General features: G+C 38.5%; 1 protein-coding gene across 2 annotated transcripts in view; it reads right to left on the reverse strand.

Moving 5' to 3' along the window:
* The window catches only part of slc9a7 (solute carrier family 9 member 7), a 69080-nt gene that overhangs the window by 16055 nt on the left and 25886 nt on the right, over positions 1-27139 (reverse strand). For both annotated transcript variants that reach the window (XM_053498536.1, XM_053498535.1), the window contains exon 13: positions 1809-1872. In XM_053498536.1, the coding sequence (XP_053354511.1) occupies positions 1809-1872 (64 nt within the window). The remainder of the gene's footprint in view (positions 1-1808; positions 1873-27139) is intronic.

Consider the following 27139-nt stretch of genomic DNA (forward strand, 5'->3'; position numbering starts at 1 on the left):
GCTAGTACAAAGCTGAGCAAATCAAACGAAGATTTATTAAACTAATTTGCATGTTATTTTAATTTTGATTTTGATTTCATTAGCTGCTACTGATTCTAAATAGCGCAGGCTTGCACGCGGCAAACTACAAGCAACACGAGGAACCTGACACCTGGTAACGCACCACCCCGAGGCAAAAATAGTGAGGAAAAAGAATCTTTAAGGGCCCTAAAACTGAAGCACACCCACTTATGGGTGATACCGGAGAGTGTGATTATAAATAATACAGTGTAGAAGAGCAAAGCCAAGCAATACTGAGGGTTTACAGGAAGTTCAGTTTTAGCAGACTGTAAATAGTGAGGGACAGGAGCGTTCCTGCGTACAAACAAAACCAATCGGGTAAAAATAAGTGGTGAAGAAAGTGTCTATGTTTAACCTACATAAACATTTTGTGTATTTAACGTGTTAATAAAATTTAGTAAAAAAAAAAAACAGTTAAAGGAATTCTATAAAAGTATTCAAAAAAATTTTTTTAAAGTATTTTATTATGGTTTAAATATAAACCTCTCGGAGTTTAAGTACCTTTTACAAAACCAAAACAGTGTGTTGTATATACAGTACTGTGCAAAAGTCTTAGGCACCATATATACATACATACATACATAGATTATATATATATATATATATCCTTACAGGCCTGGCGGAGCTGGCGACTGACAGTTGATAGTTATTGACAGTTAGTGAAAACGGTATTATTTCCACTTACTTTTCAAATGGTGTTAAATGGAAAACTAGTGCACTATGTAGGGTGTACAGTCCCTTGTTCCACACACCAAGTAGTGCCCTTGATCAGGGGTTGGAAAGGGTTTTGGGTTTCAGCCTCGTCTTAGAGACTAGTTAGCTTTAAAGCCATAAATAAAACAACACTGATAGTTCCGATGCGATTTACAATAGTCGAGGAGACGCCGTGTTGTTTAAGACGACAGAACGTTATCAGATGTGTGTTGTTGCTGAAAGTGCTTCTGTGACTGGTTGTGAATGTGGGTTTTGTCAGACAGCTGCTCTCTCCTTAGTACTGCGGACTGTAGTGATACATATACAGTGGTTAAATATCCCAGTTATACACTACATCACCACTCGTGGAACACCTCTTGTCCAATCAGATTACTCAGTCAGAACTGTTGTATACAAAATATTATACATTAAATGTTATATACTATAAAATGCTCTCTTGTTTTAGTGAAAGACATCTAAGGAAAGTTAATGCCAAAAACGTTAGGAATCTAGAGATTTTACCTCATTCTAAATAAATTATTTACATTAAATCCAACAATTTATATATATATATATATATATATATATATATATATATATATATATATACACACACACACAAACACTAGTTCAACTTTTCCACCATATAGTTTGAAATTTACATGAAATCAGGAAGCTACGAGGCTCTCTTAAAGTCTATTCTTCTACTTAACTTCCACCTTCTAAAGCTAAACAACGTTCTGATTCAACTGAAACATCAGATGAACTTGTTTTCTGCAACACCCCTTCAATGCTTAGAGAAAAGAATAGCACTTGCACAGCTTCTCATAAGGAAAGCTGAAAGTTGTGGTCAAAGGTTTTCCGTTCTTGCTCTAGGTAGAACTACACTTAAGGCTGAGCGATCATCTGTGTAAAATGTTAAACGGTACGTGCAAGGTGCAACGTTCCTGCAATGAGATGTACATGTGGTTAGCTCCAAAGATGTTAGTTTATGTTGCTAATCTGATGTTGAAGAAGTGAAACTTCAGCTGATGACATTTAGAACTAGCACTTACCCCTTGAAGGACCTGGAAGCTGTCTCCACACGGCTGGAGATCTTGATCAGGGTCCACACCAACTCTGAAAAAAAATAAAGAAAGAATAGAGATGTGAATTCAAACACGCTTTAAACACCATCATCACACACATTAATACACTCGTACAAGTCCTGAGTTGATACAGTACACTGTTGCTAAGCAACCAAGAAAAACAGGGGTTAAACTAGTCTAAAGCTACAAATGTAACCAGCTATGGTGTTTTTATGCAATGTAAAAGTTGTACGGTCATAAAAATGTAAAAGATTTGTTTCCAATGTCAACATTTCTCTCAAAAATGTTGGTACATTGCATCATTCATTCAATTAAAATTAGCATCAATGGCTATAACACATCGGTGGGAGTTTATTATCCTCTATACAGTCTCGCAGGAGAGTGTTCTGCGAGAACTTTTCACCTTGATGGTGTCCAAGTACTAGTGAAACACTGGGATAAGTGTATTAGTGTAGCAGGGGATTATATACACAAATAAAGGGAGTGTTTAATCTCAGGACTGTATTCTGTTATTATATGCAATCAAAAGTCCCAGTTTGACTAGAACGCCACTCGTAGTCATTATAACCGTTTATGGACGAAGGAAAAGCACATTAACTGCAAAAACAACTCGGAACAGTCAGGAACATCGACATTTCACTCAGTTCTGTTAATGAATTACAGACCTGAGTGAAATGAATGGTATATTTTGGTATCAACGTTTGGTAACACCAATGCTGGGTACCAAACAAACACACACAGAATAATACCAGGCTGCCTAACTAGTGAGGCTTGACGTTGACACACGCGGCCTTGACTGACCTGACACTCAAGCGAGACATTTCAGTCAGACCCAACCAAGAACCCGACGCTCGCTCTTCCTTTCTTTCCCACATTCCTGACTTTCTGCCAATATCCTGAGTCATGGGCTCTCTCCAACAAACACACACAATTGTGCATCACAAATACCAGTTCTAATTAGGCAGATTTTATGCATATTAAGGACAATTAAACAAGTTGATTCACCAGTGTCACGTGATCATGTAATGTGTGTGTGCACGCTGAGAACTCAACATCTAGGGCGGGAGCACATTGTTGCTAAGTTATTGTCTCTCTTTCTCTCTCTCTCTCACACACACACACACACACACACGAGTGCCATTAGAGAAAGCTCTTATTCGGTCATGTTTGCAAAAATTAAAGTCTATTATACAAGTCGATACATTCAACCACAGTCACATGACGCTCTCGTGGGTTTTCCCGAAGTTCTGTAACCCCAAAGGAATGCTACAACGGATTACTTTTACAAAGTTCACACACACAACTTTCTCAGAGGTTTTTATCAGGAATATCTAATCGACCCTCTTGTTCTTACCCACTTATTTACTTGTCCAGGCGCATCTACTTAATCATTCACTCACTCACTTATCCCCCTACTTACTCACTCGCTCGCTCAATTATTCTGTCATCTACGCATTCACTCATCCATTCACTCGTTCATTCACCTGTTCCTTTACTTGGTCACTCATTCAGACACACATTACTCATTTGATCATCTACTTTCGACAGGCAAGAAACCTTGAGAAGAGAAATCTGTACAACATAGTGGACCAAAATCCTTCCTGAGATGTGCCAAATCTGGCAACCCACTACAAGAAATGTCTTACTGCTTCGTTACCAACAAGGGTTTCTCCACCGAGTGAAACATAACAGAAACTATTGGGCTTACAAATAATTATTTTACTCACTGAAATGCAATTAATTATAATCTTTCATGCGCTTTTTGTGGATTTCTGCTTGATATTTTGTCTTTATCCTTTTATCATATTTTTGGGACACAAATTATAGACCTTTCATTTCTTTGTAATTGAACAAAAGATTTTTTTCTCTAATTTAGTAATTTAGTTGTATCAGACAGGAAGGCCCGAAGACTATCACATGTTTTTCTCTGAACCACGTGATGCCATCCGACCGCATCTTTTCGAACTGCTTGGTCACGCACCACTGGGGGTGGCGTAACACACTCGGAGGACACTATACACTCCATCCCCTTGCGTCAGCTCACAGACGCTGTGATTGGCTGTTGAGCAGTAACTGATGTGAGAGCGCTATGCCGCTGTGTTTCCTTTAATTACTCAGTCACCTTCTCACCCAGTCACTTATTCACCCATTTAGTCACTTATTCACCCATTTAGTCACTTTTTCGCTCAGACATTCACTCGATCAGCCAGTTGCCTATTCTCCTTATTTTTAAATTCACTCTTCCACTCACCAAAACTTCAGTCACCTTCTTCCTCATACAGGATGTTTTTCATTTACTCACTTATACACTAAGGTGTCAAAAGTGCTAACCATTACACCACCATCTCATTTAATCCCCATTTCAATTAATCAAATTCTTTAATTAAGCTCCCATTCTAAAGTTTGATTTCCTCAGTCCTGTAAACAATCACACACCATCTGTGTAATAACACTGAATATTCTTTTAATTAAATGTAACCATGTTAGCATTCAGTATTGGTGGGTGTACATGATAAATTTATTTAAATGAAACATTTAAAAGAAATTCCAAGCGTTTGATGGACAGGGACCTGATGAGAACCCGTGAGAACATGGATGAAGTTCTTTAGCTCAGTGCACTACACATGCTTCACTGTAACCAGGAGCTGTGAATTAAACAAAGATCGGATCTGAGATTTGACCGCTGGGCCAAAGTACACAGACCCACACTATTCGTTATTCCAGTTAAATATCACTCCAAGGAGGCCACGGTGTCCTGACTTACTCGAAGCGAACAGTTAAAGCAGAAAACCAGGAAGAAGAGCTCACTCTGGTGACTCACGCGTGTGGTGGGCCGAGCTTTTAACGAGCTGCTGTTATTTCTGCCACGTCTGGAGGAGTAACGGTGGAGGCTGGAGAAGAATTAAAAAGGTCTCCAGGCAGGCAGGAATGACGGCCCAAACAAATCCCCCGGCTCTTGAACGTCACACACCGACCTCGCTTACAAAGAACAAAGAAGATTAGTCTGCTTCATTCTTCATCCTCACATGCTATAAACCTTACTTCAATGCTTTTAATAGTCATTATGTTTTACTACAAACTATAGAAGAGCAAAAGTAGTTTTATATTAAAAAAAGGGAATTTAAAAGAGCACTAGGTAAAATGTACCACTTAACTAAAGCACTGTGCAAGTGTTATGTGCTCTCGTGCTCTCCTCACTGCTTCGTATTAAGTGAAATTAAACGATGTAGATTATATTAAAGAAACAGGAACTAATGTTTTGCTGCAAAAGGTTGCAAAGTCCTTCAGGAAGAGCTGTTCCTCAAGACTACATTAAAATACAAGAAAGTCTGATTCTTTGGAAGCAAAAATCTAAAGAAATGAGTGGGTTCTAGACTTTTACACAGTACTATATGTCTAAACCTTACCCTGGTGGAGTCTAATAGATTTCATTTTCTCCTTGAGCGCACCCACGTACACAAAGGTCAACATGTTAGCATGGCAAGCTAAAAGACAGGCCTTGCAGCAATGATATAACAATATAAATGCACAACTCTGCTCGTAAGCATGTAGGGTAAACGTCATAATTGTAGTCATGGATTTATTTACTATACAATGAAAAACAAATGTAACTCAATTAACTATGAACTTTTTATATAGATTGTGTATAAAATGTGTATTTTAATCTGCACAAAAAATACCTTTAAACAGCTAAAGCTAGAATAGTTTCAGACTGCTTTAAACGCTGGGTTATGTAAATAAAATCATATTTTCTATCTCAGTTGTTTTTATTTCTTTATATTTTGTTCAGCTCCAAACGCACACAAGCTGTCATATAAAATATAATATTACTGTCTTGTTATACTGTATACATTTATCATGGCACTTATTACAGGATTTAGTTTTGTTGAGGTTTTATTTAAAGATATGGGGGGAAAAATCTGTTAAGAGATGTTATAAGAAAAGCACTGATATAAGTTGATTATTTCGTTCTAAACGATCATGTCTTAAAGTCATTTCTTCCTTCTGACCACTTTCAGATTCTCTGAAAAGGCCGTGAAATTTAGTCCAAAAATAAAGTCCCCCCCTCCTAAAGCCTAATACTGCTTATAAAAAGCTCCACTAATATAATTACTGAGAAACATCAAACTGTGTAACATAAAATCACAAAATTATATAATCCATCCCAGACAAATCATTAAAGTTAAAGATGTAACTGTCTGGTAATTTCTGGTGTAATGCAAGTGTAATAATGAGCTTAATAAACTAAGACGTATTAACTATATTCTTGGTTTCATCTTTATATGAGCAACGTAGACTAAAAACTGTGAACTGCAGTCTACTTTGAGATGGGTTTCATGTCTAAATATAAGATCTAGTTATTCAGCACAACTTCTTTTGGCACATTAGTTTTTTTCCATCTGCACGTAGGCAGTGTTTGCAGGTCACGTGCTTTCCTGTGGAACGAGCAGTTTTGTACCAAAGGCTCCATCAGTCAAGAGTTTGTAAAAGGAAAAACTTGAGACTGAGAAAAAGTGAACGTCAAGTATACTGAAACATATTTCCTGTCATACAAGTGCACGTTTGACCTCAACAGGCCATAGAGTTACAAAAGGCAAATGAGAAGGGGTTCAGATGTTCAGTCTTGGGGGTAGGGTGGGGTTAATCTTAATAATTTTGTAGTTTTCTTCCTCATGAGGTCTCAGAGTTTTTTCTTTCCATCATTTCCTTCAGTTTCCTTTTTAGAAACAAACTGAAAGCTAAAAATGTACACACTTTCGTTTGTAAGTCTGAGTAAGCGAGTCTTATACATTTTGACACAAATTTACAATTAACACATAAAAAAAATAAATAAAAAAAAACCACACACACAGGTTCCGCATTACACTCTTGGAAGATTGCACCTCCAAATCGAGAGGGAAATCCGCTTATACGAATGCAATTTTGTTGCAATTCTGTTTCGGACTGTGAACTCGACTGTGAACTTCTATCGGCAATCAGAATATACCTCCCGCAAATTGTGTAATCTCTGATAATATTTATAAGCATTTCACTGCATATCATACTGAGTATGGCTATCAATCTTATCATTTTGATTCATACTCAATCACAATTCAAAAAATAATTTAATAATTCTTTTAATTGTGTAAAGCTGTTTTGCGACAATGTCAACTGTTAAAAACGCCATTCCAATAAAATTTAATTGAATGTAATATGCAAAAAAAAAAAAATTGGAATTAAAAAGAGAGGTTACTGAGGGAACTACTGTTTAACACTGCTATTATATAAGCTACATTTGTCTATAGATGTTTCACAACATAAAATGCAACTATAAATGTCTAATGAGGCATTTTTGTAAAATTTATATATGAGAAACAAATCATTTTGAAGTGGAACTGAAGATGATGACTGAACCTATAAAAAAAGAAAGACGCAATCCGGCGAAAGTTTAAAAGCAGACAGACGGCGTAGGGAAAAGACAAAGAAAAGGAAGTATGGGGAAATTTAGTAAAAAAAGGAAGGAAAAGGAGAGAGCAAGGGACTGAGAGGGAAAGTAGTCTATAACGGAAGGAGAAAAAGTCTGTAAAAGAAGCAGGCCTGCAGGCTGGGAGTGTGGGGAATTACGAGGTCTCGAAGGGTCAGACGAGCTCTGGGGGAAAACAAAGGCAGTCAGAGGCTGGAAAAAGTGCAGAAGGGAGGGGGTGGGAAAAAAATGCAGGACTAAGAAAAAATTGTAAGGAGAAAGGAAAAGGCTAAACCACACCCAAACGATCAGACTGAAGGAATGCTGGAGAAAACAAAGGAGGTTCTGAAATTTTACCACTGAACACGACTCTCTCTACAAACACGGTTATCTGGAGCAAATACAAATTACATACACGTGTGTGAGTGTTAAGAGTGTGTGTGTCTGTGTGTACTTTGAAAGCTTGCAATTTTCTCAGTCACTAAGCTAACTTCATGTCGTCTTGTGGATGGTGTTTATTCAGGACAGCTTTGTTTATCTTGAACTCAACTCTGTTTGTGTGAAGACTCTCCCGGACACCAGCTTGGGAAATTCTTAGACTAATGAGAACACACACACACACACACACACACACACACACACACACACACACACACAGACACACAGACACACATACACACAGACACAAACAGACACACAAAACCAAAGCACAGCATTTAAACTACTGCACTGGCCCATGTGTGCTGCTCGGAGGTACATTATGCCGAATTTAACTCCGCTGTAGAGAGAGAGAGAAAGAGAGACAGAGAGAGTTTAACACTGTTTGGGATGAATAAAAAAAGTTTGAAAGAGGTCACTTAAAATTCCAAGAAGGCAGAACCAGACCAAAGGCATTTTATTGAATTTTAGAATTCTCTGCTATTTTTATTCCTATTTAATTCTTTATCATGCTGCTCATTTTCATTTTTTTTAACCAGTTCAAAAACAGTTCATTTATTTGTGCTATGTTAATTTAAGAAATATATTTTAATTAGTCTTTTGGTTAGTATTTTTTAATTTGCTTTGCTTTATTTATTTATCTTGGTGAACTTATTTTTTTTACTCTGTCTTGCTTATTTGTGTATTATAAAAGTCTTATATTTCCGGATTACGAGCATAATCCGGAAATGGGATCGTATTCTAAAACACACGTAAATCAAAGCAAATTTTTCCATAAGAAATAATGGAAACTCAAATTATTCGTTCCAGATCACCAAAAAATACATAAAAATAATAAAACTAAAGTTAAAGTAAAAATAAAACAAATTAACCTACACTTTACCTTTACATAAAAAAAAATAAAGCCCGATAGAGTGTTCAATGCCGCAGGCGCTGTGTGTGTGTGTGTGTGTATGTATGTGTGTGTGTGTGTGTGAAGTCAGAGAAGGACTTGTTAGTTTTTCAAGTTAAAATTTATTAAAACTCTTTGCTCGTCCTGCGAAACACTCGCAAACCGAGTTACTAGCAATCTGAGGTTCCACTGTATTTATTTTTTACTTTTTTGAAATTAATTTGATCCATTTTGTTCTGTTTATTTTTTTCAATTACAAAAAAAAGTTTGCCTTACTTTTGCAGGTTAAAATTGTATGTAATTTTATTTTTCGTGCTATTTTTAAGAAACCGGTCCAATTATTGGAAACCGGTGAATATTACATTAGAAATGATATAAAATTACATTATGTTATTTTGTCACTCATGCTATGTTATATTGTTATTTCTGTTACTATGTTATTTTACATTACATGGTGTTATCTTTATATATATCATGGTTTTGGTACATAATTTATTACTAATAGCACAGCAGCAAAGTGTTTAACAATACTTTTGTTACTGTTACTGAAATTATCTGTGATTATTATATTTGTTTTACAAAAAAGCCTGGGGTTTAGAGTTTTTCAAAGCGTATCCTATTTCCACTTTTCAAATCGTATCCTTTTTTTGTGATGTGTTTTTAACTTATTACCCTCGCTTTAACTCTTCTTTCACACAGTGCTGGTGGACAAAAGTTTAAAATCTCTCTCGTCATTCTTTTCATCCCTCTTTTTCATCCCCATTAAAATTAAGGGTTGAATGTTCACCAAACATTGCGTCACTTGCTCTGGGAGCACTTCAGGAAGGAGACCGATGGTATCTTTCATTTCAGCCACATTCAGTTGACATATCTCGCTGGCCATCAGAGATTTTCCTAAACCTTAAATAGATCATTTCAACCATGCCATTCACACATTATCAGATTTTCCTTTATATTAACAATCATGCTTTGCATTTTCTTATGAACAGTCGTGGCCAAAAGTTTTGAGAATGACACAAATATTAGTTTTTTTTACAAAGTTTGCTGCTAAACTGCTTTTAGATCTTTGTTTCAGTTGTTTCTGTGATGTACTGAAATATAATTACAAGCACTTCATACGTTTCAAAGGCTTTTATCGAGAATTACATGACATTTATGCAAAGAGTCAGTATTTGCAGTGTTGGCCATTCTTTTTCAGGACCTCTGCAATTCTACTGGGCCTGCTCTCAATTAACTTCTGAGCCAAATCCTCACTGATAGCAACACATTCTTTCATAATTACTTCTTGGAGTTTGTCAGAATTAGTGGATTTTTGTTTGTCCACCTGCCTCTTGAGGATTGACTTCAAGTTCTCAATGGGATTAAGATCTGGGAAGTTTCCAGGCCATGAACCCAAAATTGTAATGTTTTGGTCCCCGAGTCACTTTTGCCTTATGGCCCGGTGCTCCATCGTGCTGGAAAATGCATTGTTCTTCACCAAACTGTTGTTGGATTGTTGGAAGAAGTTACTGTTGGAGGGTGTTTTGGTACAATTCTTTATTCATGGCTGTGTTTTGGGGCAAAATTGTGAGTGAGCCCACTCCCTTGGATGAAAAGCAACCCCACATGAATGGTCTCAGGATGCTTTACTGTTGGCATGACACAGGACGCCAAGATGGCGCCGGTGAGGTCGGCTGCCGTCACGACTGCTCCGACCACCTTTTCTCTGTTTTTGTTTTTTAAGTTAGTTTTAAGTGTTTTAAAATCAGCAAAATTACCACCATGGAGTACATTAGTTATGATAGAGACACTCTTGTTTCTATTGGTATACAATGTACTCACAATTTGAACTTTTTTAACTCCGGATCCGAGCTGGTCGAGTGAGATCCTGAGGGACAACAAAGGACGCGACGCGAAGCGGCGGCCCCGAGGGAAACGAGCCGGCGTCAGGAACAGGCTGAGAGCCCGTGCACACCGCACACCTCTGTCTAGCATCCTGCTCGCCAACGTCCAGTCACTGGAAAACAAGCTCGATGACCTCAGGGCCAGGATAAAGTTCCAGAGAGACATTCGGGACTGCAATCTCCTCTGCTTCACCGAGACATGGCTGAACCCAGCAGTGCCGGACCGCGCCATCCAGCCGGCCGAGTTCTTCTCGGTTCACCGCATTTACAGGACACGGGACTCGGGGAAGTCTAGGGGAGGCGGTGTGTTTTATGGTGAACAGCAGCTGGTGCAACAGTGCGAGCGTTGTTCCTCTCACACGCTCCTGCACACCAAATCTGGAACTACTATCCATCATGTGTCGTCCTTTTTATCTACCTCGGGAGTTCACATCGGTCATAATCAGTGCCGTTTATATTCCACCACAAGCGGACACGGACACTGCCTTATGCGAGCTGCATGAGGCACTCACACAGCACCAACACCGGGACGCTGCGCTTATTGTAGCGGGGGACTTTAACAGTGCCAACCTCAAACTCGCAGCGCCAAACTTTTATCAGCACATCACCTGCCCCACCAGGGGCGAAAGGACACTGGATCATTGTTATACAACGGTCAAGGACGGCTACAAGGCACAATCTCGCCCATCGTTTGGTAAATCCGACCACACCGCCATCTTCCTCATGCCAAAATACAAACAAAGGCTGAAACAGGAAGTTCCGGTTCAGAGGGAGGTCGCGCGCTGGACGGACCAATCGGTGGCCGCGTTACAGGACGCACTTGATGACGCAGACTGGGACATGTTCAGAAACAGCTCCGATGATGACGTCAGCGTGTTTACGGAAGCGGTTGTGGGATTCATTGGGAAATTAGCGGACGATACCGTAGAAAAAAAGACTATTAAAACGTTTCCCATCCAGAAGCCGTGGGTGGATAAAACCATTCGCGACGCTCTGAAATCTCGCACCGCAGCCTACAACACGGGACTCGCGTCAGGGGACATGGAACCGTCCAAGGCTGCGTCATACAGCGTCCGGAAGGCGGTGAAAGAGGCGAAGCAGCGCTACGGGAGAAAACTAGAGTCACAACTCCAACAGAGTGACTCTAGGAGCCTGTGGCAGGGATGAAGGACAATTACGGACTATAAAACACCAACAACCGGTATGACGGACGCGGACGCGACTCTGGCAGACGAGCTGAACACTTTCTATGCTCGCTTCGAGGCTGCAACTAAAGACGCTAGCGATGCTAATGCTAACGGCTGCAGACAGAAAGTCACTGCCAGTACCGGAAGCGCGTTCATCATCACCGAGCATGACGTGAGGAGAGCCTTCAAGAGAGTGAACACCAGGAAAGCAGCAGGACCAGACGGCATCTCAGGCCGTATCCTCAGAGCCTGCGCAGACCAGCTAGCACCTGTGTTCACTGAGATATTCAACATCTCTTTATCTTAGTCGGTGATCCCCACATGCTTCAAAGAGTCCATCATTGTTCCTGTCCCAAAGAAACCACATCCTGCTTCCCTCAATGACTATCGCCCTGTAGCCCTCACCTCAGTAGTGATGAAGTGCTTTGAACGCCTGGTCAGAGACTTCATCATTTCTTCACTACCAGACACACTGGACCCACTACAGTTTGCATAACGCCAGAACCGTTCCACAGACGATGCAATCTCTCATCTCCTCCACACATCACTTACTCACCTGGACACTAGGAAAGGGAATTATGTTAAAATGCTCTTCATCGACTACAGCTCTGCATTTAATACCATAATTCCCTCCACACTCACCACCAAGCTGGAGCACCTGGGACCCAGCTCATCCATGTGTCAGTGGATCTAAAATTTTCTGACTGGCAGACCACAGGCAGTAAGGATGGGCGGACATGTCTCAGCCTCACTCACTCTCAGCACTGGAGCCCCCCAGGGTTGTGTTCTAAGCCCCCTGCTGTACTCTTTGTACACCCACGACTGCGTGGCCACTACCAACTCCACCGCCATCATCAAGTTTGCTGACGACACTGTCATGGTGGGCCTGATCACCAACAATGATGAGTCGGCCTACCTAGAGGAGATTGTAAATCTGGAGAACTGGTGCCAGAGGAACAATCTCCTCCTGAACGTTAGCAAGACAAAGGAGCTGATAGTGGACTTTAGTACAAAGCAGGAGAGGAACTACCAGACCCCCATCATCAATGAGAACCCAGTGGAGAGAGTGGACAGCTTCCGATACCTCGGTGTTCACATTACGCAGGACCTGTCATGGTCCTGTCACATCAACACCGTGGTAAAAAAGGCCCGGCAGCGTCTCTACCACCTCAGACGCTTGAAAGACTTTAGACTGCCCTCTAAGGTGTTCAGGAATTTCTACTCCTGTACCATAGAGAGCATCCTAACGGGAAACATTACGACCTGGTTTGGTAACAGCAGGTTTTTATTTTCTTTTTAAGGTAACCGGCAGTCGTATAAGCATTTTACTGCATAACGTACTGTGCATGACTGTGTATGTGACAAATAAAATTTGAATTTGATTTGAATTTGATTTTTGACTGATGGTAGCGCTCACCTTTTTTTCTCCGTACAAGCCTTTTTCAGATGCCACAAACAATCAGAAAGAGGCTTCACCGGAGAATATGACCCAGTCCTCAGCAGTCCATTCACCATACTTTCTGCAGAAGATCAATCTGTCCCTGGTGGGTTTTTTTTTTTTTTTGAGAGAAGTGGCTTCTTTGCTGCCCTTCTTTTCACCAGGCCATCTTTCAAAAGTCTTCGCCTCACTGTGCGTGCAGATGCACTCACACCTGCCTGCTGCCATTCCTGAGCAAGATCTGCACTGGTGGCACTCCGATCCCGCAGCTGAATCCTCTTTAGGAGACGATCCTGGCGCTTGCGGGACTTTCTTGGACGCCCTGAAGCCTTCTTAACAAGAATTGAACCTCTTTCCTTGAAGTTCTTGATGAATCTATAAATTGTTGATTTAGGTGCAATCTTAGTAGCCACAATATCCTTGCCTGTGAAGCCATTTTTATGCAACGCAATGATTGCTGCACGCGTTTCTTTGCAGGTCACCATGGTTAACAATGGAAGAACAATGCCATTCTAACCCAATCAGCCTGACAACCACAACCACACCACTATGCAGAACTACACAATATTTTCATAACTGATCAAATCTATCAATCTTTTTACATCCATGAACACTATGGACAATTACACGCTCACCTTCCTTCATATCTACACTACATGTTGTACGTTTACATCCTGGACCATTGCACAAAGACACTTTAATAACCTCTGCACAAAGACACTTTGTTCTACGCATATTTGCACACCCAGTACAGTATATTTCAATTTGTACAGTATATTCTATTTTTATGCACATCATATTTCTATGTACAGTATATTTCTATTTTTATGCACATATTTCTATTTTTATTTTTAGTTCTATTTTTCCTAGCACATTTTACTTTTATTTTTAGTTCTATTTTTTCCTAGTTTAATTTAATTTTTTTATTTAATTTCTATCGTATTCTCTTATCTATATTTATTTTCTTATTTGTAAACTTTAATTCTCTTTTAGGGTCAATGGCAGTCGTATAATGCATTTCACTACATTTCGTACTGTGTATGTTTGTGTATGTGACAAATAAAATTTGAATTTGAATTTGATTTAATGATCTCCAGGTCCTTTAATGACAGCAATAAAATGCAGTGGATTTGGGGATTTTTTGGGGAGATTAAGTTAATTTTCATGGCAAAGAAGGACTATGCAATTCATCTGATTACTCTTCATAACATTCTGGAGTATATGCAAATTGCTATTATAAAAACTTAAGCAGAAACTTTGCCAATTTCCAATATTTATGTAATTCTCAAAACTTTTGGCCACGACTGTATGTTGTTGTTACATTAGATCATGTACATTATTCAATCACATTACATTATGCATGCTAAATTTACATTCTGTACATTTAAAATTTTTCATGTTTGTTATATTACTTTATGTGTATTACATGATCTGTATATTGCTTGATATTTTATGTATGTTGCTATATTACATTAAGTGCAACCTCGGATTACGAGTAACACGGTTTATGAGTGTACAGCAAGACGAGCAAAGATTTTTAAAGAAATTTAACTTGAAAAACGAGCATTGTCTTGGTTTATGAGCACCGAGAGCTTATTTTGACACTGTGCCGGCTGTGTGTGTGTGAAACCCCCATTCACAAACACACACACACACATGTGCACAGAAATGAAGGCAAGAGACACACACTCTGCTCTCTAAAGAAACTCTGCCGCAAATCTTTTCAGAGTTAAGGAGCAGGGTCATTTGTTTGTTTTTTTTACTTTACAGCAGTGATTTTGTTAGTTTGCGCTCACAAGAGTGTCATTAGTGATGTTTATTGCTAATTTTAGATAAAACAGTGTAGCGGGAGAGAGACGTTGATTTATGACCGCTGTTTACGGAAGTCTAGTCCAGTGCGGGAGATGCATTGTGGGTAATGCAGTCCGGTGTGTGTGAACGCGAATGCGAGGTGCAAGTTAGTATATATAGCCTGAGTTTTGTTCTTCTGTAGTTTTTTTTAGTTGGATTTAAGTGCAGGATCCACCCAAAAGTTTGTACTATAACCTGACAATGCAGAAAATAAAAGAACAGACATCGACCAGTTTGTCCATCTCATCATTACACGAGCATGAATTAACGGGCTGTTACGCTGTCGCAAGCAACATAAAAAAAGCGGAGAAGCTTTAATAATTTAGAGGAGAACAACAGTCTTTCCGTTAATGTGTGTGCGAGTGTGTTTAAACGAAGGGAGAAAGTTTTAATGCGTAAGATGAGAAGAGGGAGACAGGAGGGGCTGAAAGCAAGAGTCTCCACTTACTCTAGTCTCTCTCACACACACACACACACACACACACACACACACATACAGCGCCTGCGTGCACAAAGGGAAATGCTTATCTGCCAGGATTTATTTTTTACGTTTTTGAAAGGTTAATTTGTTTTATTTTTACTTAATATTTTGTATTAATTATTTTTATGTATTTCTTTTGGGGCTGTAGAATGAATAATTTGTTTTTGGTTTACGAGTGTTTTGGAATACACGTCCGGAACGAATTATGCTCGCAATCCAAGGTTCCACTGTATACATTTTATGTATGTTGTTATAATATGTTATACAACAATACGTTCTGACCGAGTAATCTGATTGGATAAGGGGCATTCTACTAGTGATGATAAAAAGCACAATATCATTGAGAGGTTTAACTACATATATGTATCACCAAAGCTAAATAGTTTCAAAGCTAACTAGCTTCTAAAATATGGCTGAATCCCTTAAAGGCAATATTACACTCGAGGTTGTACTGTTGTCCTGACTATCCTTCTTACTTTCACTGTTAAACATAGCATAGTTTAAACAGAATGTACTATAACATACTGTATGTTATGTGTAAATATGTTAAATAATAGACGTTTTGTTACAATATGCGACATCGTGTTATATTACATTATCTTTTTTCATTATGTATTTTATTAGGTTTAAGTACGTTGCACAGCAATGTTTAATATTATATACATATACAGTACACACAGTATATTACTTTACATTACTGTTTATTTTATATTATGATTTTTTTGACAAGCTCAGGTTTTTATTGTTGATGTTTTAATATGCAACCTCAGTGCCCCGTCCAACTGGTCGTGGTGGTGGTGTCGCTGCTATCTACAATGATGTACTCACTGTTACTCAGAAAATAAGGCCCAGGTTTAACTCATTTGAAGTGCTCATCATTAATGTTGCACTCAGTAAAATACATAATAAACCCGCGCTATATTTTACTCTGTCCACCGAGTACAGACCGCCGAGGTCATATGTCGATTTTCTTAAAGAATTTGGACATCTGCTATCAGACCTACTGGTTAACTCTGACAAAGTGTTAATAGTAGGAGACTTTAACATTCATGTAGATTATGCTAACGACGCTGTAGCACTCGCATTTATGGATTTACTAAATTCCTTTGGGGTTAAACAAAATATAAATGGAGCAACTCACCGCTGTAATCATACGCTAGATTTAATTATATCCCATGGTATAGATGTCTCTAATATAGAGATCTTACCTCAAAGTGATTATATCACAGATCATTACCTCCTGATATATTCTCTACCTGTAGAACAGATTAGCTGTGTCTTCCCACGTTATCAACTTGTTAGAAATATGAATCCGACTACTAAAGACAGATTCACAAGTAATCTGCCGGATCTGTCCCAAATTCTTATTAGACCCCTAAATGCGGACAATCTAGATGAAGTGACTAGCAGCATGGGTACTATTTTTACCAGTAGATTAGACACTGTTGCTCCTGTCAGATTGAAAAAAGTCAGAGATAAAACACTTGCACCGTGGTACAACAGTCATACTCATAGACTCAGTCATAGACAGGCCCTAAAACTTGCTAGGACCGAGCATCTTAGCCAACTGATAGCAAGAAACCAAAACAATCCCAGGTTCTTATTTAGTACAGTGGCTCGCCTAACAAAACCTAAGATGCCCGCAGAGAGTATCCCATCACAGTTTAGAAGTGAAGACTTTATGGACTTCTTTAATGAAAAAATCAATAGTATCAGGAAGAAAATAACGGAGGTTCAACCTCTAATAGTATCTCACATTTAGATTTTCAGTGCTTTACAGGTATAGGACAGGAAGAGCTGTATAAACTTATCACCTCAGCTAAATCAACAACCTGCCTGTAAGACCCAATATCAACCAGATTTTTAAAAGAAGTGATGCTTACGGTTGGAGAGCCACTTCTAAACATTATTAATTCTTCATTATGTCTAGGTCACGTCCCTAAACCTTTCAGGTTGGCAGTTATTAAGCCGCTACTTAAAAATCTAATTTGGACGCGAATGAAATAACAAATTACAGACCGATTTCAAACCTTCTGTTCATATAAAAAATATTTAAAAAAATAGTATCAGCTCAAATATGCACAATCTTGCAGGAAAACAACATCCTAGAAGAATTTCACTCAGGTTTCAGGCCCCATCATAGTACAGAAACTGCACTAGTTAAGATTGCGAACGACTTGTTTTTAGCTTCAGACCAGGCTGCATCTCAATACTAGTCTTACTTGATCTTAGTCCTGCATTCGACACCATTGATCATAATATTCTCATAGATCGCCTACAAAACCATATAGGTATTCAGGGGCAGGCATTAAAATGGTTTAGATCATACCTGTCTGATCGATACCATTTTGTAGATCTAAATGGAGTACTGTCTGAAGTAATGCCAGTGAAATATGGGGTCCCACAAGGGTCAGTTTTAGGACCTCTGCTGTTCTCAATATACATGCTTCCCTTGGGAAACATCATTAAAAGGCATGGGATTAGTTTCCATTGTTATGCTGATGATACCCAATTATATCTCAACAAAACCAGACGAAATACCCAAGTTGTCTAGATTAACCGAGTGTGTCCAGGACATAAAAGATTGGATGACCAATAACTTTCTTTTACTAAATTCAGATAAGACAGAGATATTACTCATCGGCCCCAAAACCAGCACACAACAGCTTTCACAATTCAGCCTGCGTTTAGAAGGATGTACTGTTACTACCAGCGCAACAGTAAAAAACCTGGGCGTAACTTGTCTTTTGAAAATCATATTTCCAATATCACAAAAACATTGCCAAACTTAGGAGTATCCTATCCGTATCTGATGCAAAAAAGCTAGTTCATGCATTCATGACCTCCAGACTGGACTATTTTAATGCATTACTAGGTGGTTGTCCTGCATCCTCAATAAACAAGCTTCAGTGCTGAAATGGACTTCATGTTAATCTACACAACTTCTGTTATATTGAACTTTCACCTGCACAACACACATGATGTTATTTCTATCTGTTATCACCCAGATGAGGATGGGTTCCCTGTTGAGTCTGGTTCCTCTCAAGGTTTCTTCCTATTGCCATCTCAGGGAGTTTTTCCTTTCCACCGTCGCCGTCACCCTTGGCTTGCTCATCAGAGACATTTCATTCATCATTCATTCATCTAATTATTATCTAGACACATTTTTCTCACACATACATACTTCCAAATATTTTCTTTTCTAAAAAAAAAAAAAATTCTTTAATTTTTGTGAAGCTGCTTTGAGACAATGACCATTGTTACTTTTAACAATGGTCATTGTCTCAAAGCAGCTTCATATAAAATTATATAAATAAAATTTAATTGAATTGTGTAACATCGCAGTCATAATTTTTCCTTCTGATTGCCTTTCTTCCACAAAGTTGACAGTTCAGCAAGATAATGTGTTAAACGGTTCTTAACCCAGTCCTTAGTTGTTTTCTTTGCTTGATGGAGTGCAATAATTTGACTCTTCTAAAATTGTGACCTTGGCCAGGCAGTGTATTACGTTATGTTATGTATGTTGCTATACTACATTATGTTGTATATATTATTAAAAAATATGCAAATACTGTGCTTGATTGGATTTTATTATGATTTGTTATGTATACATTATATTACTTTGTTTTGATTATACAGTATGTCAGAAAATATGTTGCAATATATATTCCAATTTTTGTTCTATTACGTATTTCATTAGATTACAGCATATTGTATAACATTGTTAAATTATATATATGACATATATATAGTTACTTTTTACTTTCTGTTGTGATTTCTTTTGAAAAGCTATAATTCTGTTACACTAATGCAATTCACAGCACAAATCTCTGTAGCGGGTTTCTGTGTAAAACAGAGATTTACGGCACTATAACTAACTAAGTGCAGATGAATCCTGGCCCGTCACTCCTACTGGAGGTTTATTCATGGCCCAAGTGATTCTCCACCTAAACATCCCTCACTGGATTTCAGCTCACACACACACACACACACACACACACACACACACACACACACACTTTAGCAGCTGGTCAACATCCCGGGAACTAACATTGAGGTCAGAGCTCAGAAGTGAACATTCATGCTCAAGTGATATTTATAAATGTGGATACAGAAGGTTTGGGAAATGAACGTTGGGTCAGGGAAACAGGAATGTATAAACTGTTTCTGCTACAGAAACTGGTATGATTTTTACATTCTATGGAAGGAAAAACCAAAACATGTCTGTATAATATTCCATATTAAAATATTTGTGGCATTGATGGGGGGAAAAAGGGTGCCAATATTTTAATACTGGACATGAGGATTTCCTTACAGAAATTGCCAGTGTTGCTATTAAGACCGTGAACGTGATTCAGGAGTCACATTTGATTATTATCTTAATTCTGACTGTGGAAATTGTTAATAAACCGTTTATTAACTTAATAATTAAGAACTGTTTTTAGGTTTATTAGTGTTAGTTATTCAAACAATAATATATTGCCATAGATTCTTATTAAGTTCATTTTAATGCATAATCAGACAATGCTTGTTCAGGATATATAATCATACAAGTCTTTATTTTAAATGTCATTTAATTAGAATATCGATCCAAAAGTTATTTCAGCTACACGAATAAATCTGAGATTTACTGTCTAATATAAAAAACAAAACCTTAGATTAAACAAAACCTGTGTTAAATAAAATGAGGAGAAACTTGTCATATTTTTTGTTAAATATCACAGTGATATCACAATGATTCATGATTGTGTTTGAAGAATCAATGGTCTGTAGTATATGTTTTAGCTCCGCCCACCTCTTCACATGGCAAGTACTTGGGCAAGAAGACAGGTCCAAAAGTTATTGGCTGAAGGGTCACTGTACGGGCATGTTATTTCGCAAGTTCTGACGCGTATCTTTCTTATTGAACTGACTACTCATGACTCGGACGTGCATGAATTCTTTGTTCATTTATTTTTAACGTCAAACGTTCAACACTTCTTACAGTTTTCTTACATAAATCCACTATGGTTACAACAACTTATTTGCTGTATCTTAATACGTTTTTTTGATTACAGTCAAAAGCTTGTGTTTTCCACAACTTCCGTATCCTAACAACTTCTACCGTGCGTAATAGTCATGCAACTACGCAATTATGGAATGACGTAACAGGACAACTTACGATTATCATAAATGAATGCTTAACTAATAAACTTTAAATAAACACAACAACAGAATCGTAAAAATTAAATATGGCTCTTACAGTCATCATAACCATCACCATCATCATCGTCTGAGAAACATCTACAGATAAACCATTTTCACTTCCTGTTTGTCTTCAGTAAAGAAAAAGTCTTTCGAGTTTAAATCACTGGCTGTGAAAAATCTTTCACTAGCCTTCACTTTTTCTGGACCGGTTCTGTCGAGATCAGAGACCCAGAATGAGCCACAGCTTTTTATAATGGCTTTTTTTTGAGGAGGTTATTTGCTAAATTGTTTTTATGCTTATAAAACTTATTATAAAACTGTGCACAAACTCAACACAATCAGGTCCGAACTTTGGTCAGTTTCACGTCCTGAATGTTTTACGTAAACAAAAAAGGACACAGTTTCACTTCTTTACTGTGAAAAACTCCGTCCTTGCTTTGGTTTATCCTGGATAGAACCTAAGCCTTAGATTTTTTTTTTCTCCAACATTTCAAGATTTCTGACTGAATAAACATACAAAGCTAGTTGAAACAAAACAGAAAACCAATCTGGCTATAAATATAGACTGGGTTAAAACGGACCTAGTAATTTGTTAAAGGTCCAAGAGTGTAAACAGGATCTACACAGCACAATGTGAACTATCTGTCTCATGTTTTAGACGTTTAAAATACACAATGGAGTCCACTCAAATAGAGTAATCTTGCACCCTTATTAATCATGTACCTCATTCTGAACACTAAACACAAAATGCAAATTAGAACCGCCACAGATCAGGTACTACATGTGCGTAAGCTGCCAGGTTTGATCAGCTGAAAATACAACAAAACCTTTCCGCTTTAAACCGGGAAGCTTTATTTGAGACTAGCATTAGCACGCGTCGTTGACGGGAAAAGAGTTTGCATTTAAAATGTTCAAGCTAAAAATAATCTGCTGATCTTTAATGTAATCAGTGATAATATATATATTTTTTTAAGTTGAAGGCCACGTACATGTCTGTGTGTCTCTCTGTACAGCAGAACTCTCTGTCTAACTTATTAAAAAATCCCATTCTGTAAGGTTGAGTATCTTACGCCTTGTTTACACTAAGTTGTCCTTCTTTGGTGGTCAGACAAATACACTCCCTGTTCGGTAATCGGAGAGTGAATCACAGATGAGAAATGAAAAAAGTAGATAAAAGGATAAAGATGAAGTTTTGTCTTAAAACCACTCCAGCGTGTTAAAATTCACTTATACCACTTCAGCGCTGTTATTTCAGCCAAAGTGAAAATATGAACTAATCCCAGTCAAAATATTCACTTTATCTTTTCTAATTAATATCTATTGGTGCAGGTGTTTGTTTACATTGAGACAGTACCGCATTAGTAGATTATTTTACAGTAGATTATTAAATCCCACACATAACTGTTCATAACATCACTTTTACTCCACATTTAGATTCACTGATGGTGCAGATTAAACTTCAGGCAGAGATCTAAGGACTGCAGGAGATTCAGTAAATTCTGTTCAGACAGTTATACGTGATGCTGCTACAAAAAAAAATATGTAAAGATATAATTGAAAGAGTGAGTTTTGACCAACATACAGACAAAACCTCTCTTTTATTTCTATAGATGATGACATTAGTAAAGGTTCATATCAGATATCTAACTCTCATAAACCCACCTCAAACACTTACAGCGTTTATATCGAACCTTTAAAACACTTTTCTGCATTTAATCAGTACTACACTTCCAGTTTCAGGAACTCTTTTGCTCTGCTCCCTACCTCCCTATCTTTCTGGGTGACGGACCGGAGCGGGACTGGAAACAGTCATGGACACTTTGTTTACTTTGAGAGAATCCTCACTGATAAGGTCCTTCACTGGAAACTGTGTTTTGGCCAAAGATGATTCAATTCCAGAAATATCTGTGTGTGTATCTGTGTGCGTGTGTAGGTGAGTGTGTAAGAGTGTGTACTGTATGTGTGCTGTATATATCTCAGCCATCGATGCAGTTAATCTTTTTCCTCGGCTGTTTTCACATGAGCTGAACCTGACGTGTTGTACATCAGAGACACGCTCGTGTGAGGACACATTTTTTTCCCAGCGTGTTGCAAATGCTTCACATTTTTTTGACTGAAACGAGCCCGTGTGTGTGTGTGTGTGTGTGTGTGTGTGTGTGTGTTCTGAGCCTTATATTTACATAAGAAAGTTGAACCTCCTGAGACTTTCTTTATAGGGGACAAGCCTGAGCAGGTTAAACCCCAAGTGAGAAAAAGAAAGAGGATTCATAGAGCAAAGAGAGAGAGAGAGAGAGAGAGAGAGAGAGAGAGAGAGAATCTGGATATCTAGCTGGTCGAAGACATAGACCTGTCCCCTGCTCTTAGAAGAGTGAGGATCTTATTAATTATAGTTAATTCAGAAATAAATGAAAGAATAAAAGATTTGTCCCAGACCTGGGATAAAAACATAAGAGTTTTTGTGCTGGCAGTGTAAACTCAGTGTGAACAAAATTTATGGGGACCATCAGGGGAAAAAGTGAGTCTTTGATGATAATAAATCTGTCGGTACGTGTGGTTTATGCGTGTGTGAATGTGTGTGTGCAGTGAGCGAATGACAAAAAAAAGGGGGGGCAAAGGAAAGGGAAAAGTGCTTTTTTTCTCTACTCTGAATATACATTGTTAATCATGGAACCACCCACAGGCAACCCACAATATTTCCTCTGAGGCAAAACACTGATACCCAAAGTACCGGTGTGGATAAGGGCTGATGCCCAAAGTACTGGCAAGGATAAGGGCTGATACCCAAAACACCGGTAAGGATAAGGGCTGATACCCAAAACACCGGTAAGGATAAGGGCTGATACCCAAAACACCGGTAAGGATAAGGGCTGATACCCAAAGTACCGGTAAGGATAAGGGCTGATACCCAAAGTACCGGTAAGGATAAGGGCTGATACCCAAAGTACCGGTAAGGATAAGGGCTGATACCCAAAGTACCGGTAAGGATAAGGGCTGATACCCAAAACACCGGTAAGGATAAGGGCTGATACCCAAAACACCGGTAAGGATAAGGGCTGATACCCAAAACACCGGTAAGGATAAGGGCTGATACCCAAAACACCAGTAAGGATAAGGGCTGATACCCAAAGTACCGGTAAGGATAAGGGCTGATACCCAAAGTACCGGTAAGGATAAGGGCTGATACCCAAAGTACCGGTAAGGATAAGGGCTGATACCCAAAGTACCGGTAAGGATAAGGGCTGATACCCAAAGTACCGGTAAGGATAAGGGCTGATACCCAAAACACCGGTAGGGATAAGGGCTGATACCCAAAGTACCGGTAAGGATAAGAGCTAATACCCAAAGTACCGGTAAGGATAAGGGCTGATACCCAAAACACCGGTAAGGATAAGGGCTGATACCCAAAACACCGGTAAGGATAAGGGCTGATACCCAAAACACCGGTAAGGATAAGGGCTGATACCCAAAGTACCGGTAAGGATAAGGGCTGATACCCAAAGTACCGGTAAGGATAAGGGCTGATACCCAAAGTACCGGTAAGGATAAGGGCTGATACCCAAAGTACCGGTAAGGATAAGGGCTGATACCCAAAGTACCGGTAAGGATAAGGGCTGATACCCAAAACACCGGTAGGGATAAGGGCTGATACCCAAAGTACCGGTAAGGATAAGAGCTAATACCCAAAGTACCGGTAAGGATAAGGGCTGATACCCAAAACACCGGTAAGGATAAGGGCTGATACCCAAAACACCGGTAAGGATAAGGGCTGATACCCAAAACACCGGTAAGGATAAGGGCTGATACCCAAAACACCGGTAGGGATAAGGGCTGATACCCAAAGTACCGGTAAGGATAAGGGCTGATACCCAACGTACCGGTAAGGATAAGGGCTGATACCCAACGTACCGGTAAGGGTAAGGGCTGATACCCAAAGTACTGGTTATAACTCAAGATTTAAATATCATTACAAATGTTTAAACAGATAATCTGTCAGTCACATCCTCAACTGTCTGATTAATAGATCAGTGAAGCAGAAAAGGTGTGACTTCTCTCAGTCTAACAGATCTACACGATAAATACATCGGGTAATAATATTCCGGCTTCAGCAGACGTCTCTGTCTATAAACACACTAAACGAGTTCACACAGAAAGACTGTCGCTTGTGTGTCTCCCCTGCTGTGCCCCTGCGGCTTCAGCTGTACACATCAGCAGCAGTGAGATTCACACCGGCTGCCACAGCGCTGCAGAAACACTGATCACAGGAACCGATAAGCGTGCACTGAGACACCAAAAACGCCAGCGGGAACTTTTTATAGACGCGGCAGAAAACACCATGAGAGCAGACACGCAAGTTACACAGCTGTACTAACCACAGTGTACATGGAGGATGGATGGATGGATGGATGGATGGTAGTAGATTAGTTTAATGTGGAAATGTCAGAAAATATATTGCTGCTGAAACTGTAAAAATAAAAACGTACACTAAATGATATAATACTTCAAATGCTTCAGATTTGTGTCTCAGCACTCAGTTTTCATTTGATTTTGTAAAGCTTTTAAAGGTTTATTTTTAAGTGTGATGTGACTGATTAGCTGGGAAACATCGTCATGTGTATCGAGTACAGCAGAACCTCTGCATACAAAATCGTTCTGCGTTTTTTAAGGCGAAAATTCATCAAACATGAAATTTGTATCGTAATAATGTTAAGATAAGCTTTCGCTGACTAAAAGAAAAATGTGTAAAATTTGTAATCTCACTTTGCATGGCTTTCTACTGATGCAAACAGGTTTTGAAACAGCGCCCGGATGTGCTCGCAACTTAGCCGCCGTTCGGTTCGATTTGTTCTCAGGCCGAAAAAATGCTCCGGGTACTGATTCAAATTTCTTGCAAAATTTTTAATTTTTAGCTGAAAATTAGTTTTTTACCAATTGTATCACGATACAATATTTCGGTTATAATCGTCCAGCCGCACTGCTATGGTACGTTGCACAGTAGAGAAGACTCTCAATTTCCAAAAAGAATAAATAAACATCTATTTATATTGTATGTGTAATAGATCTTCTAGTTTTGCCAGTTTAAAAATAAGCACTACTTGGAGACGCACTGTCTCTCTCTTTGGCTCATGAGCAAAAACCAAAATAGTTTCCATGTTAGTTACAGTGACTCACAGGAAAAAAAAAAAAAAAACGCCGGGTGTAAAAGGAAAGACGTTACTGATTAGAATCAGACAGCCAGCTTTGAGGTGGGTTAACAGATTATCGAGCAAACGTCTGAGAGAACGCGTGCCATGTGTACAGGAAGTGATTTATGATTTGTCTCAGGCAGGACAGAGTAAATCAATTACATTCAGCACAAAAATTGCTTTTCTTCAACATTTTGTTTGTTTTTTTACTTTATAAGCCTCATTTACTTTTTGTTTCCCTGAGTGGGAAATAAATCTCAGAAACACTTCCTCATTTCAAACAGGAAACGAAGTTTGCGGCTCAGGAAGTTCTTGAGTAACCAGATGTGGTGTCGAGTAAACAGTACACAGATCCTCAGACACCGGGGAATCGCGTTCAGAAACATAAACTAGACCCAGGACTGTGATTTTTTTAATAACTAGGCAAATAAATGGTAGTAAACAGTAACATATACTGTACATGGTATTATAATGTAAACTTCATGTCAGATTAGCATAAAGTGAGGTACACAATATTTATCTGAGACACGGCAGCATCGATTTCGATATTAGGATCCATCCTTAACTGGGATACTACGGTATCCTTAAACAGGGAACACCGTAGCACTTAATTACATTATAACAAAAACAAATAAATTAATTAAATCTTAATAGAATTTTATTTCTTTATACGGATTTTAACAATAGAAATTGTCAAAAAGCAGCTTTACGGTGATATAGACCCTGGATATAGATTTCAAACTTAAAATATAATAAAAAATTTTGATATTTCAATATAAAGGCAAAACCCTCTGAGACATCATGAGGAAGAAATGTTAATACACAGATAAGGGTTATAAAATCACAGAGGACAGCTGTGGCGTCTCCGAGAATAATTCAGCGCAATCTTGATACTAGAGATAGGAAATCACCAGGGATCTCCCGATACAATCTCACGATAGCCGATTCAGTTTGTACTGTGATTCTGTTAGTATTAGGATTTTAAAAACATCCCAATTATACACATACATACAAATAAAAAAAATAATTAGTTCAATTTTACACAACTGTAGCGAATAATTTACTCTAAATGTCTAAAACTTATGACACTATTTTACTAATGTATTCAACCTTTTTTTTTTTTTTTTAAAACCGTAGAGCTTTCACTTCTCGAATTTTCCACATCATTAGGACTGAGTTGACTTTGGTGCTTAAAATAACATAGGTTGTCTTTTACTTCACTAACTGTAACAACAACAAAAAACATCATAAGCTATGGCTTAGAGATATCGGAGTGTTCCCAAACCAGACTCTTTTCTTTCAAACCACACTTCCA

This window comes from Clarias gariepinus, chromosome 6 (genome assembly GCF_024256425.1).
Source record: "Clarias gariepinus isolate MV-2021 ecotype Netherlands chromosome 6, CGAR_prim_01v2, whole genome shotgun sequence".
NCBI classification, from domain to species: domain Eukaryota; kingdom Metazoa; phylum Chordata; class Actinopteri; order Siluriformes; family Clariidae; genus Clarias; species Clarias gariepinus.